Genomic DNA, 18,476 nt, shown 5'->3' with positions numbered 1-18,476 from the left:
GTAAACTAGGGACAATAAGGTGTATTAACTTTTGGGTATTATCAACACAGCCATAAAATACTGGGTTGGCCGAAACCAAACCGAAAAATAATTGCTGGTGTATAATGTATTTTCTGCTTTGCGGCAAGTTTTATGGTCGTAAATAATAAGACCGGGTTTCAAGAAACGTTTCTCATGCCTAATATTTGGCAATAATTAATAGCACGATTCCGCAAAAAAATAAAGAATTTTCGTGTTTGTCAATATCGACCGTTAGTATTTTTGGTTTATTGGTAGGCGGTCAGTAATTATTTGAAAGATGAATTTTATGCTAATTAGCACACATAAATTTGTTTGGGAGTTTTTCAATAGAACCGAAAAGTTAACTTGATCATAAATCTTCGAATGGTCCGCCTTTGTTTTGTAATGATAATTCAAAATTTTATTCGATTATTTAGCAAATACTGTGTTTCTGGTAGCTCAAATTTTGACAACGCTTTTCTCCCTGACTGTACCAAATCGTGTATTATTTTTTCAGGTTATTCGATAGAAAATTTAATGAAGATTTTAAAAATGTGCTTAAAATTGTCATTTTCTTACTACAAGTGGGTATTACAGGTGATTTTGTCCCTGATTGTCCTTTCAAACTGTGACACGGATTTTCTTCCTGACTATGCCAAATTTTGTATTGTTTTTTAAGCTAGTGGATAGGAAATTTTATGAGGATTTCAGAAATGTGCTTAAAACATTAATTTTCTCACTCCAAGTGAGTTTATACAGACGATTTTGTCCCTGACTGTCCGTTCAAACTGTGTTTCTAGCAGGTCAAACTTTGACACCACTTTTTTCTCTGACTGTACCTAAATTTGTAGTTCTTTTATGTTATTGAATAGGGAATTTAGTGAGGATTCCAAAAATGTACTTAAAATAGCCATTTTCTCACTCCAAGTGAGTTTTACAGGCGATTTTCTCCCTGACTATCTTTTCAAACTGTGTTTCTGGCAGCTCAAATTTTGACACCGACTTTCTCCCTGACTATGCCAAATTTTGTAGTGTTTTTTTAAGTTAGTGGATAGGAAATTTAATGAGGATTTCAGAAATGTGCTTAAAACAGTCATTTTTTTACTCCAAGTGGGTTTTATAGGCAATTTTGTCCCTGACTGTCCTTTCAAAGTGTGTTTCTGACAGTTCAAATTTTAACACCGCTTTTCTCCCTGACTGTACTAAATCATGTAGTGATTTTTTTATGTTATTAGATAGGAAATTTAGTGAGGATTCAAAAAATGTGCTTAAAACAGTCATTTTCTCACTCTAAGTGGTATTTACAGACGATTCTGTCCCTGACTGTCCTTTCAAACTGTGTTTCTAGCAGTTCAAACTTTGACACCACTTTTCTTCTCTGACTGTACCTAATTTTGTTGTGTTTTTTAATGTTATTGAATAGGGAATTTAGTGAGTATTCCAAAAATGTGCTTCAAACAGCCATTTTCTCACTCCAAGTGGGTTTTACAGGCAATTTTCTCCCTGACTATCCTTTCAAACTGTGTTTCTGGCAGCTCAAATTTTGACACGGACTTTCTCCCTGACTATGCCAAATTTTGTAGTGTTTTTTTAATTTAGTGGATAGGAAATTTAATGAGGATTTCATAAATGTGCTTAAAACAGTCATTTTTTTACTGCAAGTGGGTTTTATAGGCAATTTTGTCCCTGATTGTCCTTTCAAAGTGTGTTTCCGACAGTTCAAATTTTAACACCGCTTTTCTCCCTGACTGTACTAAATCATGTAGTGATTTTTTTATGTTATTGAATAGGAAATTTAGTGAGGATTCAAAAAATGTGCTTAAAACAGTCATTTTCTCACTCTAAGTAGTATTTACAGACGATTCTGTCCCTGACTGTCCTTTCAAACTGTGTTTCTAGCAGTTCAAACTTTGACACCACTTTTCTTCTCTGACTGTACCTAATTTTGTAGTGTTTTTTAATGTTATTGAATAGGGAATTTAGTGAGGATTCCAAAAATGTGCTTAAAACAGCCATTTTCTCACTCCAAGTGAGTTTTACAGGCGATTTTCTCCCTGACTATCTTTTCAAACTGTGTTTCTGGCAGCTCAAATTTTGACACCGACTTTCTCCCTGACTATGCCAAATTTTGTAGTGTTTTTTTAAGTTAGTGGATAGGAAATTTAATGAGGATTTCAGAAATGTGCTTAAAACAGTCATTTTTTTACTCCAAGTGGGTTTTATAGGCAATTTTGTCCCTGTCTGTCCTTTCAAAGTGTGTTTCTGACAGTTCAAATTTTAACACCGCTTTTCTCCCTGACTGTACTAAATCATGTAGTGATTTTTTTATGTTATTGAATAGGAAAAGTGGGTTTGACGAGCAATTTTGTCTCTGTCTGTCAAACTGTGCTCAGAAGTTGCAAAAATCAGGGTTTAGAAAAGTTTTCTTGCAGTATTCGATACAAAACAGGTTTGTGAGATTTATAACAATTATTTTGACAGTGGTCGATTGCTTAGCTAAATTATCCTCCAAAAACCACTGTCACTAATGTCAAAACTGTCACAATTTGCTTAGAATTTGCAACACACAGTTTAACACAGTTTTCGAAACAAAACGTGTTTCTGAGATATATGACAGATATTTTGACAATGGTAGTTTGTAATGTGACAAAAAAATTATTTCTTTCAAGCAAATTTCAATATTAAACCCATAAATTTACGAGTCAAACTTGAATTTACTGGTGAAATTGGTGAATTCTCCTGTCAAACTGAATTTTACTTTAAATTACACCCATCAGCACTATTAAATAATGTTTACTATTATATGTTACGTATTGGTACTTGTTTCTATTTTGCTTAATTTTCGGGTTATTATATATTTTGGTTTGCGGGAGTGTATTACGTAATAAAAATTTAATTAAATCTAAGTGGAGGGTGGTACAGTATCTAGGGGAGGTCCATAAACTAGGCAACGTCGCCATAAAATTAGAAAAAGGCAATTTCGAATCCTAAATCGGAACAAAAGGCATCTGGCCTGTACCCATATCACCGAATATGCCACTTTAAAATTGCGTTAAAAGTCATCCAGGGTACGTCAGGTAATCGGCGTCTGCCAGTACCACCGACCCAGTGTTCATAATTGCAATAATGCCGTTTCTTAGAATTCTTTCAGTTGATGATGGTCGATATTTCGGTCGGTTACAGGTTTTGCTTTCCCTTTCCTTATCTCGTGAAAGAGATATCAATCTTTATGCTAAAGGCTCAAAGACGGTCAGGCTTTTTATCCCCATACTGCCAATGCAACTTGTTTCGACTTTTTGAACGTGTTGGAATTAGGAAGATTCCAAAAAAAATAGTTATACAATTAATACAAAAATTATGTGTTTACAGGGTGATCATAATAAATGTCTCTTGAGCTAGTAAGGACCTCCATCTTGTTTTCCATCACACCTATTTTCTCTACTGTCGCCTGTCGATATTTGACACTTTGCCCATACTACTGCAACATTTTTTTTATTTATATTCGCTCTAAAAAACCAGTAAAAGTAGCCTTGTCACTTTATTTCATTACCAAAATAATAAAAACGACTCCATGAAATTGTATGCATGGATAGCCTGGGGCTTTTTCCTTTTCATCATGCTTTAATGCCGTTTCGACTTTACACTGACCTTGGATACTGGCCGCATTAAATTTGCGGCAGCCAAAAAACCAAAAGTGACTAAAAAGACCAAACCGACATTGCTGGGCGTCTGGACCGTATATAGGTCGGATGGTTATATAAGTCGTTTGGTGCATTGCGTGATTGCCACGTTTCGGATATTTCTTTAAATAATTTAGTACCGCAATTTGGTTCAGCCACATGAAAACTGATGAGGCTAAAACTTGATTTTAAAGTGATGAAAAGTCACGTTTTTCCGCTCGCAACTTCAGTTTATCCCAGTGGTCAGTATTACTAAAGTTATGTAAGTAATTCACAGAAATTTAATGTAATTCCAGTCCAGAAGTCTTTTTAATAATTATATACATAAGTTTTAATATCTGTAATAATTAAGACAACTTTAGTGGTTTAGTAATAGGTAATTCTCTCACTGGGCTAATACCATAGTACTTTTTGGGTCACTGTGTAGCCCTGAGGGTGCGCAATTTATTTACCTAAAAATATAAGTCTTCCATTTGAATTTCGTGATTTCTGGTACTTAAAACCCAGTAACCTAAAAGAACTAAGTGACGTCACTTTTTGGAAATTTCTTCACGGATCTAAGGCCAGTTTTGACCTCAAATATCTCGGAAACGGGACAGTTCTTCTATAGCACCCTTTTGGGTCACTGTGTAGCCCTGAGTGTGCGCAATCCACTGAAACTATACTGTACTTTGACAGGTAAATAACCAGTAAATTACTAATAAATTACAAATATATTGTGTTTCGGGCAGTTCAGATTTTGACACCAATTTTCTCACTCATTGTACTAAATTTTGTAGTGTTTTTTCTGGTTATTTAATAGGGAATTTATTAACGCTTCTAAAATTGTTCTTAAAACAATAATTTTCTTACTCTTACTCAGTGGGTTTTACAGGCGATTTTGTTCCTGACTGTCCTTTAAACCGTGTTCAAATTTCAGACCACAATTTCAACTGAACCAAACCAGTTTTTCCTAAATTTTTCGAAAATGGTAAAAGTTACAAAAAAATTGCAAGAGAGCAAAAATGTTCCTAATTAACTTCGTAACCTAACACCGTAAGTTTGCATGACCCTTTTTTGCTTCCAGTATACAGGGTGTGCAACAAAATTATGGTGGTTCACTATTTTTGTCACCCTGTACGCAATTTTTAAGATAGAATTTTTTACTCTACACCACTGGAAAGAAGAGCTCAAAACGGTTCTTTTAAGTGGTTGAACCACCCTAAACTCCCAAAAATAACTGAGTTACAAGATGTTCAAATTTCAAACCACATTTCAACTGATTTGAAAATGTGTTGCATCAAACCAGTTTTTCCTAAGAAAACTCGAAAACGGTAAAAGTTGCAAAAAAATTGCAAGAGAGCAAAAATGTTCCTAATTAACTTCGTAACCTAACACCGTAAGTTTGCAGGACCCTTTTTTGCTTCGAGTATACAGGGTGTGCAACAAAATTATGGTGGTTCACTATTTTTGTCACCCTGTACGCAATTTTTAAGAGAGAATTTTTTACTCTACACCACTGGAAAGAAGAGCTCAAAACGGTTCTTTTAAGTGGTTGAACCACTTTGAATACCCAAAAATAACTGAGTTACAAGGTGTTCAAATTACAAACCACAATTTCAACTGATTTAAATATTTGTTGAACCAAACCAGTTTTTCCTAAATACATCGAAAATGGTAGAAGTTACAAAAAAATTGCAGGAGACCAAAAATGTTCCTAATTAACTTCGTAACCTAACACCGTAAGTTTTCAGGACCCTTTTTTGCTTCCAGTATACAGGGTGTGCAACAAAATTATGGTGGTTCACTATTTTTGTCACCCTGTACGCAATTTTTAGGATAGAATTTTTTACTCTACACCCCTGGAAAGAAGAGCTCAAAACGGTTCTTTTAAGTGGTTGAACCACCCTAAACTCCGAAAAATAACTGAGTTACAAGGTGTTCAAATTACAAACCACAATTTCAACTGATTTGAAAATGTCAAACCAGTTTTTGCTAAATAACTCAGAAACGGTGAAAATGACGAAAAATTTTAAAATGCGAAAAAATGTTCGTAAAAAACTGTTATTACAGGGCATACATGAAAAGTGTAGTGATTCAGATTTGTGACTTTTCAAATTAGATAGGGAAATGATATTTTTCAAGCAAATTTCAATTAGACCCATAAATTTACTGGTTAAATTGGAATTTAGTGGTAAAATTGAATAAAATAATATCAGCCAACAGAAGGCAGTAATATATTACCCTAAAAATGTTAGCAAACGTAGGACAACCAAATCTTGACACTTAAATTTTAAATTGCATTTTACTCGAAAATTTTGGTTCTTTGAAAATGCGTCTTCCAAAACATATTTGAAGAAATACTGGATGTTTGATTAAAAAATAATTAATTCAAGACCCTCAAATACCTTTAAAAGTTCTTTTTTCCAAAATGCTGACATTAATGGACAGAATGTACTGACAAAACAGAAGTGAAGTTTAGGAAAACATTATTAAAGAAGTGTTAAAATAAAAAAAAATTAAAAGTTAAAAAAGTCTCAATATAAAAAATTGTATAATTTTATTTTGACAAATTGTGGATTGTCCTTCGTTAAAATTTTTCAGTAAAACCAATCAAATTTTTGAATTTTAAGGAATTTGTTTTGCCTCAATAATGTTCTAATAACGTTAAAGAAATTATTGAATATTTCTTTTCTCTATTAAAAAATGGCAACATAGCATACCATGTTATTATTTCAACATAATAGCCACATGTCTGGCTAGAAGCAAAACAACAGCATCTGCCGGTTGCAGCACGTGCTGATATAGGTGAACAAGTCCTAAATTTGTGTATGTTTTTTTTTTATAATCCCCTGAAGGCTGAAGGAGTTAATTTTACAGACCACCCTTCGAATTATTAGTCGATTTCGGTTGATTTCTCGGAAATTATTTTCATACAACAGAAACGGAGTTAAACTAATTTTGAAGGTTGTCTAACATGATGATTTGACGTGAAAATACGAGAAGAACTATCAAATTTGGGTGAGAAAATATACTAGTTACGGTCCTGTTGTGAGCCATATGTTAATATATTAGTTACCTAATTTGTTATAAATACAGCTTTGAAACTGTACCCTTTTCGTTTTCTAGGAAGGATCTATATGTCGGTAATTTTAATCTAACATGAAACGCTTATTAAAATTGTTGTTGTCCGAAACTTTTTGGATTCACATCACCTGCTTTTGTAAAATTTACATTATAATCAATGTTGCCAAGTCTACCGTTGGTTAAAACTAAGAAGATATTTAATCAAAATTCTAAAACTGTGTTTAAAACAGTCATTTTCTCACTCCAAGTGGGTTTTACGAAGTACAAACTTTAACATCGCTTTTCTCCTTGACGGTACCAAATTTTGTAGTGTTTTTTTCAGGTTACTGAATAGGAAATTTAATGAGAATTCCAAAAATGTGCACAAGACACGTTTCAGGGTCTTGATATTATAAGCATCAGCCCGTTTTACTAACAAATACCTTTCCATTTCTTACCGATAAAACAAATTGCGGACCTCCTAAGTAGAAATCAAAATGTAAATGAACCAACATTAATTTAAATTACTTTAAGGATAACAACGTTTCGGTGAAATACCTCATAAGAGTCAAGTTTATGGTCGTTATTTACTGTTATTATTGTAACAGTTTTGCGCCGCATATGAATATTTAGTATTTTTAATTTTGTAACTGTACTTTTAAAATATTTTACTAATTTGAATGTACTTTATTTCAGGAATCTTCTCCAACTTTGACGCTCATATCGTCAAAGGTAAGCAGGCCATGCGACCGCAGCGTTGTCCAATCAAGGTGTGTGTAAATGTGTGCTTTTTCATACCGTTTCTCTCACTTCTTTACAAACAACCAATAAAACTACTGTATTCATCACCACTGCATATGCATTTTGGTTGGCGTTTTATGACAATGCTACTAATGTCTCCTATATGCACTTGTTCTATTGTTTCTTGCACGTTACGTACAGTATTGTGAGTAATACGATAATTTATTTCAAAATTATAAATTAGGTTATGTTTACTGATAATAAATAATAACTACTAAGTTGCACATGTAACTGTTATTTTCACAATCAGCTGCAAGTTAGCTATTTCCTAATTGGAAGAACTAAATGCACTAATTAGATGAATCAAACATCAGAATGTCTTGTTCACATATTTTTGTGTTTTGGTAACAGTTGTTTATAGCCGTTTAATCCGCCATATATTGTTTAGTACTGACAACATGAGGAATGATCATTATGCTTACTGAAGGACCACGTTATTGTTGGATTCCAATCACCGATTAGAATCTTTATTTATTACGCCGCGGCAAAAAATTTATTACGTCGATGTTAAGAAATTTTATCCGCATTGAATTAAATGATTGGGTCTTTAACAAGATCTAAAAACCAATAAAAACGCTCGGTTACATACGTGAAATTCATTTGAAGCTTGAAACTTCTTTACCATGTAAATGTATGTAAATAGATGTCTTTCTATCGAAAGTATTTAAAGATTTTTCTTCAGTAAGTTTATCTATAACAAGTTTTATGTTACAAACAGATTTTTGCAATGCAAGTTGTGTCAGGAAGTAAAGTCTGTCAAAGGTACGTTTTCAATGACGTCAAAGGTATGATTGACATTATGCAACTTTCTGAATCAACCATGAGTAGGCGCCATTTTTTTCCTTCTTTTCAATTACTGAAAAAATGACGATTTTTTTAGGTTACTGAATAGGAAACTTAATGAAAACTCCAAAAATGTGCTTAAAACAGTCATTCTTCCACTCCAAATAAGTTTCACCAGCTATTTTGTCTTGACTGTTTTTCAAACTGTGTTTCTGGCAGTTCAAATTTTGACACCGATTTTCACCCTGACAGTAATAACTAATTTCTTAAGTGGTAATGGTTGGATTAGGCCAGAAAAAAGCAGACGTTTATTGTCTACCACGAGTCGACGTTTCGACCACTGTTGGTGGTCATCCTCAGGACTGTGTAGTTTAAAACGCCTTAGTAAGGGTCTTCAAAATGTAGGTAGGAATGAAGACCCTTACTAAGGCGTTTTAAACTACACAGTCCTGAGGATGACCACCAACAGTGGTCGAAACGTCGACTCGTGGTAGACAATAAACGTCTGCTTTTTTCTGGCCTAATCCAACCATTACCACTTAAGAAAAAATACCTTACAGAGGCTACTACCAACCAACTACACAAAAAACGTAATAACTAATGTAGTGTTTTTTCTAGGTTATTAGATAGAAAATTTAATAAGGATTTTAAAAATTTGCTTAAAACAGTAATTTTTTGACTGCAAGTGGGTTTTACCAGCGATTTTGTCCTTGACTGTTTTTTCAAATTGTGTTTCTGGCAGTTGAACCTTTGACACCGCTTTTCTTCCTGACTGTACCAAATTTTGTAGTATTTTTTTTAAGCTATTGAATAGAAAATTTAATGAGAATTCCAAAAATGAGCTTAAATCTATCATTTTCTCTCTCCAACTGGGTTTTCCCAGCGATTTTGTTTTTGACTGTTTCTTCAAATTGTGTTTCTGTCAGTTCAAACTTTGACACCGCTTTTCTTCCTGACTGTACCAAATTTTGTAGTAATTTTTTTATGCTATTGAATAGAAAATTTAATGAGAATTCCAAAAATGAGCTTAAATCTGTCATTTTCTCACTCCAACTGTGTTTTACCAGCGATTTTCTTCTTGACTGTTTCTTCAAATTGTGTTTCTGTCAGTTCAAACTTTGACACCGCTTTTCTTCCTGACTGTACTAAATTTTATAGTAATTTTTTTAGGTTTTTGAATAGAAAATTTAATGAGAATTCCAAAAATGAGCTTAAATCTGTCATTTTCTCACTCCAACTGGGTTTTACCAGCGATTTTCTTCTTGACTGTTTCTTCAAATTGTGTTTCTATCAGTTCAAACTTTGACACCGCTTTTCTTCCTGACTGTACTAAATTTTATAGTAATTTTTTTAGGTTATTGAATAGAAAATTTAATGAGAATTCGAAAAATGAGCTTAAATCTGTCATTTTCTCACTCCAACTGGGTTTTACCAGCGATTTTGTTCTTGACTGTTAATTATGTTTCTGGCAGTTCAACCTTTGACACCGCTTTTCTTCCTGACTGTACCAAATTTTGTAGTAATTTTTTTAAGCTATTGAATAGAAAATTTAATGAGAATTCCAAAAATGAGCTTAAATCTGTCATTTTCTCACTCCAAGTGGGTTTTACCAGCGATTTTGTTCTTGACTGTTCTTTCAAATTGTATTTCTGGCAGTTCAAACTTTGACACCGCTTTTCTTCCTGACTGTACTAAATTTTATAGTAATTTTTTAGGTTATTGAATAGACAATTTAATGAGAATTCCAAAAATGAGCTTAAAACAGTCATTTTCTCACTCCAAGTGGGTTTTACCAGCGATTTTGTTCTTGACTGTTTTTTCAAATTGTGTTTCTGGCAGTTCAAACTTGTTTCCACACGCTTTTTTCCCTGACAGTACTACATAATGTGGGTTTTTTTCCAGGTTATTGGATAGGAAATTTAATAAGGATTCTGAAAATGTGCTTAAAACAGTTTCTTACCCCAAGTGGGTCACGTGACTGCCTGACTAAATTATCCTGCAAAACCACGTGATATCTCTCACTAATGTCAAATTTGTTCTTGAATCTGCAAGAATGTTTTTATTTTTGAAGTATGGTTTATATAACAAACTAGCATTATTACCGCCATTAAATATTTTGACATGGCAACACTGATTCTATCCCACCTATGTTTCATGTCTCACATTTTCCAATTAGGAGGTAGCACTTCTTTTCACCTCATCGACAATGTTGCCAATTTTACAAAAATACTGTTAAAGGTCATAATATTATATTTTTGTGCAGTATACAGTGTGGTTCCTCAAGACGTACTGAAGAGCTTAAGAGACGCCATTTTTCATACACCCTGTATACGCACAATTGATAGTTTTATACTTTATAAGCATGTCAATCTTCTAATTTTTTTAGAAATTCTCCTGTGTTTTTCCATTCAAACATCTCTGAATTTATGCTTAGGGAATCATCTTAAGCATTTCAGGTGTTGAAGAAAGTCTCTTACCTTCTTAAATTAAATTTACTAATAATTTTAGTAATTCTCTCGTGAGTAATACAAATCCATTCCTACCTATTCTAAAATTTCGTCTACAAAGTCCCATTTAAATTCTTTACTTGAGCTTGAAAACATATTTTTGTAATCCGATGTATTTTTAAATAGGCAGTAGGAATAATAAATTACACTCCTTACAGCTGCACTACAAAATCTAAATTTAAATCATCATTGTATGTAGTACGAGCTGTATTAAGTCAGGCAGTTTATTTACGAGTTTTATTATCTAGGTTATTATATCCAGTAATAACAAATATTGGCTTTGATGCAGTTCGCGTGTAGACACCATCTGCTAGAAATTGTTTTATTAACATTTGATTGGTGCAGGTAAATCACAACACCAAAATAAATGTGGGTTCCCTGTAAGAAATATTGCAAGCAAATAACTGCAGACGATCGTAAAATTTAGTCTCCAGTTTTATGCTTTACCGGCTAACCTTGAATATGCTAAACCCGAATACGATTACTGGAAAATGCTATTTGATATTTATTGCAATAGATCAGATAAGCCATGTATTTTGTTTCGCTATTTTTGGGGTCCAAATTGCTATTGGAAGTCACTGTCCTAGGAATCAACGCAAGATTATTATTGATCTGCAATTGCAAATAGTACTGTTAGTTTTGTAGTTGTTTCCAGAATCAGTTTCTTGTGCTTCTTTGATTAAAATTGTCAGAATCTCTTTAGATGTTGGTTGATTGATGATTTTATTAGGAAAACACTTCTTCATTTAGTTTCTCCATTATCGGAGGTTTGCTAACCTCATAACAATCCTGATCTTGGAAGCTGCCACTCTGAATAGATGTGCAGAAGACATGTTGAACCATTCTTCTTCTTCCAATTGACCTTTTGCCCACAATCTTCCTCTGGATTATCAGGTGGAGTATCTCTTGTGACCTACATAGATGATCTTTCTTCTCTTTATCATCAATTTCCAATCATATTTCCAAGGTCAAAAGTCTGTCAAAAAAAAATGTCTATTTGATTGAGCCAGTTAGTATAGTAGAGAAAAAAATTCCAAATTTTAATGAAAATTTTGTGAACTTTTCTAAAAAATTGTCCATAACTCTCTTATTTGGAACATTCTGTATAGACACACCTTATGACAAAAGAAAGCTAATGAATGGAGCTATCACGTGACGTTGTGCGGGCAGGTCTAAGTTTCACCGTTTGGCCGCTAGAGGTCGTCAAATTTTACTCTAGTTTTTCTTGAATATCTCAAGACCACGTTGAATGGTTAAACAAAAACAAAGCTTTTAAATCAAAGAAAATCTTGAGAACTAATCTAAGACATAAGTGAATTTCAACATGACGTCACAGTTAATGTCGTCACTGCCACTTCTCCTGGAAGAGAGTACATTTCTTAATATTGACGTAATATGGGAGTATCTGAGTATTCGGCAACTTGATCTATAATTTGAAAACATATATTTGGCAATACAACGTTATTTATGTTTCCTGTTCGCTTAGCTTTAAATTGCTTAATTATAGAGTACCACGGATCATAAAACCACTTTGTTTCTAAGACAATAAAGCTTTATGGCCTTTATACTCAATAAGTAAAAATATTGCTGCCTGAAGGAGGCTTACCAACAAAATTTGACTTTTGGTCACACGGTCTTAATTTTCTTCTGCATGATAAATAGCAGGAAATACTGCTTTCAGATGGAGCACTATTTCTAGTTAGCAATAACAGGTAAATAATAAATGAAACCTCCGCCACTGATACCATGACCATTACCTGCAAGATGCTTGCACACTAAATAAACGAGGCTCAAAAAGTTCCTTTAAGAATCGCATACACGGCGCATAAAATCGAAGTTGTCGAATAAAGGCACATTAAGATGAAAACAGGTACAAAAATCTTACCTGGACCTTAGACATATTAAAGAAGTAGGCATTAAATTTATGACTATACACATACCCAATATGCTATACGGTCACCTTGATAATTTTGAGGGCCGAAATGTGTGAGAATAAGATTATAACAGCTTTAGGAATTTTATTTTCAATAAGTGATGTGTTTTAGATGCAAGTGGTAATGAGTTCTTTTCGCATCAACACCCAAATATCTTCATTATGTTATTATTTAATTAAGAATAAGTACATTAGGTAGACAAAGGAGATGAAGAGAATTTTTTAATTTTATTGATTATCTCTTATCACTTTCTCGTTTTCTTCTCGTCATGTTTTTGTTCATCTAATTAGAAAAGAAATAGAGTAAATATGTAGAGTACTATACAAAATAAGAAAAGAAATGGGAAGAGTTACATCTGTAAACACAAGCCGAATGGAGAAAATAGGAGAAGATCAATTAACATGTAAGGACTGATTTGGGATGCTGCAGATGATAAAGAAAAACAGATGTACATGGAGCTAGTGAAGAAGAAATAGAAGTAATTTCGAACTGAGGACGCTTTAAAGAGCGTAGATGCAAATGTAGGACAATTGGAAGATTGGAATAGACAATGAGAGTGTATTACATGTAATTTGAATATTTTTGTTGAAGAGTTGGATGCTGACTGAAAGAGTTAAATGAAAAATAATGTGAGAAATGAGTGAGACAGAAAAGCTGAGGATGAGTACAAATAACATTAAAAGAAGAAGTTTGGTGTAATAAGATGATTGGAAAACAAACAGAAATATCTCTGGAATCGGTTTACCTGTAATGCATTTCAAAGTATTGATGACCAAGATTGCTGTTACATTTTGACTAATATAATTTCCCCAGAATGTCTTAAGAAAATTTAAGGAATTTTAGGAGAAATACATATCAAAAGCAAAAATTCAGGCAGTGGAATTTGGACTATTTGAAAATTTTAAAATGCAAAGTAGATGTGTTTCTTGGTGGAACTACACTGTAAGTAGTCTTTACAGTTCCAAGGAGCCAAATTTAACAGTTCTGACGTTAAGAAACACTTTTATACTTTGCTTGCGTCACGTGACAGTTGTCATTACTGTCAAAACTTATTCACCAGTGACCATAAAGTATAAAATGCCAAATAGATGTGTTTCTTTGAGAAATTGCACTGTAAGTTATGTTTACAGCTCCCTGGAGCCAAATTTGACAGTTCTGACGTTAAGGAATATTTCAATACTTAATTTTCTTGAGTCACGTGATAGTTGTCATAACTGACTCATCAGTGACATGAAAGTTTAAAGTAGTAATTAGACGTGTTCCTTTGAGAAGTTGCACTGTACGTTGCTTTTACAGCTCCATGGAGCTAAATTTTAAACAATTCTGACGTTAAGGAACACTATTATAGTTTGCTTGCGTCACGTGACAGTTGTCATAACTGTCAAAACTCACTCAGCAGTAACCTGAAATTATAAAATGTGCTTCTTTGAGGAATTGCTGTGTAAGTTCGGTTTACAACTCCCTGGAGCCAAATTTGACAGTTCTGACGTTAAGGAATATTTCAATATTTAATTTTCTTGAGTCACGTGATAGTTGTCAAAACCGACTCACCTTCAGTGACGTGAAAGTATAAAATGCCAAATAGGCGTGTCTCTTTGAGAAGCTTTACAGCTCCATGGAGCCAAATTTGACAGTAGGAACGTTAAGTAACACTTTAATAATTTGCTTGAGTCACGTGACAGTTGTTATAACTGTCGAAACTTACTCACCAGTGGCGTGGCAGTATAAAATGCCAAACAGATGTGTTTCTATGAGAAATTACACTGTGAGTTGTGTTTACAGCTCCCTGGAGCCAAATTTGACAGTTCTGACGTTAGAAACACTTTGATACTTACGTCACAACTGTCAAATTTTACTCCATAGACCTATAATACAATGTGCAGTGTGATTTAGCCAAGCAGTCCTATTTTGGATTGGATTGGTAATTTCTTGTCACAGCTGCGTAACTTCTGACAACTGTCAGGTGACATCAGAGTGTGTGTTAATGTCACGTCTGTTAAATTTAAGTCTATGGAGCTATAAATTCCACTTGGAATGCTATTTTTCCAAGAAATGCAGCTAATTTGCGTATTCCCATTGTATATAAGCGTTGAGTTAGTTTTGACAGTCAAATTTGAAATTAGGAGCACTTAACTAAAAACGACATATTTAGAGCTTATTGCTCAACTGTTCTGCATGACTGCAGTAAATACTGTAGACACATGCCATAATAATTCTTATGATAAGCATGAAATAACTAAAACAAGAATCCGATTATCTTCTCAGCAAATGAACGATGGCCGTCAGAAGATAAAAAAAACGCGCCATTATTCCTCTTTACTGGTCGTCTAAGTACGTTAAATTACATATCCTCTTTAAAGATCGGAGATTCATTTAAATAAGAACCTGAAGCCATAATTTATGAAAAAAAAACTCGTGTGTACATGACTTCAATCCGGCTGTACTGTTAGACCAATTATTAAAAACCTTATCTGATTTCGTTGTAAGTGTATAAGTGGGTACTAAGATTCCTAGACCGCAGTCCGATGACCATATAACCTTTTAGGTGGGTTCTAAGCAATGAAAATAAATGATATATGATATAATTATATACTACAATGGCAACGAGTTTAAATGGTCTATTATTAGAGGCTTTTAAAATATATTACTGGTACTGGATAAAGCAAAAATTTCGATTCTAGAGCTAGATTACTTGAAATGTTTTCTCATGATTGAAGACAAAACAATAACTGAACGTTTTTTGTATAGCAATAATTAATTATTACAGTAATGTTCAAGCAAATTCAATCCTTTATCAATATTTGTAACTAGCCTTATACAAATCTTCTCACCTATAGTGATATTCCAATAATTTAAAATTAATTATGGAATTTCAAATTTTTATTAATTACTCTAGGTGTTTGCATCCTGTGAGAAACACAGAAATACTTATAATTTTTAGACAGGTAATATTCATATGTATGAATTAATGAGTCATATGCAAATCACCACAATGTAAATTCATGGGAAAAATAACTTTCGGTTCAATCCAAAAATATACGCAAGTTAGAGATAATAGACAGACTAGGTGAGGTAAAAAGCGACCAAAACGTAATATCGGTCCCGTTTCCTTTCATCTGAAAAGCATATCAAATCGCTTCACATATAAAGCGATAAAAAAGGAGAGACAGCTGGGTTTTCTTCGCCATACCATCAATGCCCAAAAGTCACCGCAAATTGGCGTTAATTATATGCTGAATACACATTGAACAGGAGTGGAAGCAAGATGCGTAGGTTGACATGCTTGTTGCGTAAAACAAGAAACGCATGTCGTTTAACACGCTCCTCCATACCAAAATACTTCAGTGCTACTTAAATTAATTACCGACTGAATTTTGGTAACTGTTATTGGTTTTTTAGTCTTATGTCCACATTTCAGTAACTTATTACAAGTTAAGAAAATAAATAGAATAGTCTAACACACTTCTGTTTTGTTGTTACAAAATCTGTTATTTTTTACATAATTATTTTATTTCTGTCTATAGTTTTTGCTGTTTTGTGTACTCCATGCATGCATTTACAACAGATTACTAACAGCCATAATGTATTTTTCTACTCGCGTGCAGAATTTAATACTTTTTCGCACACATGTGAGTGTAGAAAGTTAGTCTTTTAGAAAAAATAAAAGGAGTGCGGAAAAAGACTTTTTTCCACTCGCGTGTGCAAAATATCTATTATTAATATCTATTCCTCGTAGAAAAAATATTGTTCCTAACTCTTGTGTAAAGTATCTTGTCCGCACTTGTCTGCCCATCGTGCGTACAAGACTTACTTTGCACACTTGTTAGGAAAACTACTATTTCTGCACTAGTGCGGAAATTGCTAAATGTCGAATTGTTCTATTAAAGAAAAACCATCTTCAAAGAAGTTTTTTGAAGGGTTCTAGCGTCTTTAAGACACACTTTTTGTTATTTCCAGACACCCTGTATACAAGCTGAGCTAGTCTAGCAGGATTACAGCATTCAATAGAACAGCTTAGTTTGATCAAAATTTCTTATAGACATGTTTTTGAAATACAATCTGTCTAAGTTTTAAATTTTTCTTTAGTATTTTTTCACAGCTTCTACAGTTTTTAAAATAATTGAGTAAAATTTAGTAAAATTTCAGCAAAACAATAATTATTGAAGAAAAGTTTTGAATGTAATTTAGCTGTTGATTAATAAAAACTATAAAGTAAGTTGTGGCCTTAAAAAAATATTTTACTTTAGAATTAATCTCATAAACTCCAGCTCTTTATGTAGACAAAATAAATTACTTCTAAATCTGTTATTTATATCCAATAACTTAATTTTGACGTGTACTTCTAGCATGCTGTTACTTTACCATCTCTTCCTATAAGAAGACAAATTGCTTCCAATATGGTTGCATGTTGCCTGATTAAAGATAATAATTTCTTCCTTCAGTAAAAAAGACAAGACAAAGCGGGCGTTTAGATAAAAAAAATTTATTTTTAAAGACAAAATGTTGTGAATCAAGTGGAAGGACAAGATTAAGTTCGCTTAGTAACAAAATTAAACCAAATATTTTTAATTGATCATCCTGACGAGTTCGAAACGAAGAGCGTTGTTAACGCTTGGGAATAATTTTCAATATCAAGACGTTAATGAGGATAATTTATAATAAGGTTTTGTTCATTAGAAGGCGATTGACCGGTTGTGAACTCGAAAGGTTTTACTTTTACGAGAATTCGGTATAGAGCAAAGCTATTAAATAAAACCAGATTTTTTAATTTACCTATAATACTTACCGTTGCCATGGTTTATATCTCACTAGGAACCGATTAATTCCCAAGAATATTCCGTGGCTTCTTAAGCGATTTTATGTGTACAGTTAATTTTATGTGTTGTACAGCAACATCCGGAGATCTGATTAGTGTAACGCACGGTATACGTGGGCAATGATATTTATTAGACTTATTAGAGAGACCTTTTTGTGAGTCTTGGTGGCGCAAGAAATTTAAATTTTCTAGTGGAGTAAGAAAAATGTTGATATTTTTTAATGACCAATCATTACCTTAATTAGATATCTTTTTTATATTAAACCACATGCTAATATTAGGTCTGTTGGCAGAACGAATCTCCAACTAATAATCAGAGGAATATGTCCAGCTATTGGCTATTACCTTTAAAATGTTAATGTCACGTGAGCATTCAATCAATAAAAGCCAACAATTTTCGATTTTCAGTTGGAAAGCAGTTTGAAATTGCCTCTATGAACAATATTGTCACTCGTACAATCTGGAAAACGCATACTCGTGGGACTTAACTTAAAAAGAACAAACCATCAATGTTATACAGGGTGATTCCAAAGTTGGGGCTTTTCTTTCACCTGCGAATAGGGCTTCAAAAAATAAGGTTCAAGGTTAAATAAACATTTTTTGAAATGTGAACAATAACGAAGATACAGGGTGTCAAAGTTTTACTGAAAAAACGAAAATAAAAAATAACTTTAACTTAATTTTAACTAACTGACAGGTTATTTCCTATCCACACACATTAACAATTTTTTTTAAATTTTTTTAGTTTTTAAGATATTTCAACTCGAAAATTGTGTCACTTTCTGTGAGTTTGCAGTGTTGTTGCTAAGTTTGAAGCCTTGTGAAGCTGTAATTTGCACTCCAATCTAGATTTTTTTGATATCATTAGAAAGAGGTTGAAAAATTTTACAAAATGTCGGTTGAGCGAATT

The 18,476-nt window shown here is 33.1% G+C and overlaps 1 protein-coding gene across 9 annotated transcripts in view; it reads left to right on the top strand.

The window, feature by feature from the left end:
• Nucleotides 1–18,476, top strand: part of Ca-beta (Calcium channel protein beta subunit) — a 67,965-nt gene that overhangs the window by 18,174 nt on the left and 31,315 nt on the right. For 7 of the 9 annotated variants that reach the window (XM_081987433.1, XM_081987431.1, XM_081987432.1 and 4 more), the window contains one exon: nt 7,422–7,457. In XM_081987433.1, the coding sequence (XP_081843559.1) occupies nt 7,422–7,457 (36 nt within the window). Of the gene's footprint in view, nt 1–7,421; nt 7,496–18,476 lie in introns of all 9 variants that reach the window. The other 2 variants (XM_081987441.1, XM_081987440.1) reach the window with 1 other exon arrangement.

Source organism: Ips typographus, linkage group LG9, assembly GCF_016097725.1.
Source record: "Ips typographus isolate SLU linkage group LG9, UJ_Ityp_2.0, whole genome shotgun sequence".
Lineage (NCBI taxonomy): Eukaryota > Metazoa > Arthropoda > Insecta > Coleoptera > Curculionidae > Ips > Ips typographus.
The sequence above is the reverse complement of the archived record's forward strand: the minus strand, read 5'-3'. Positions and strand labels throughout refer to the sequence as shown.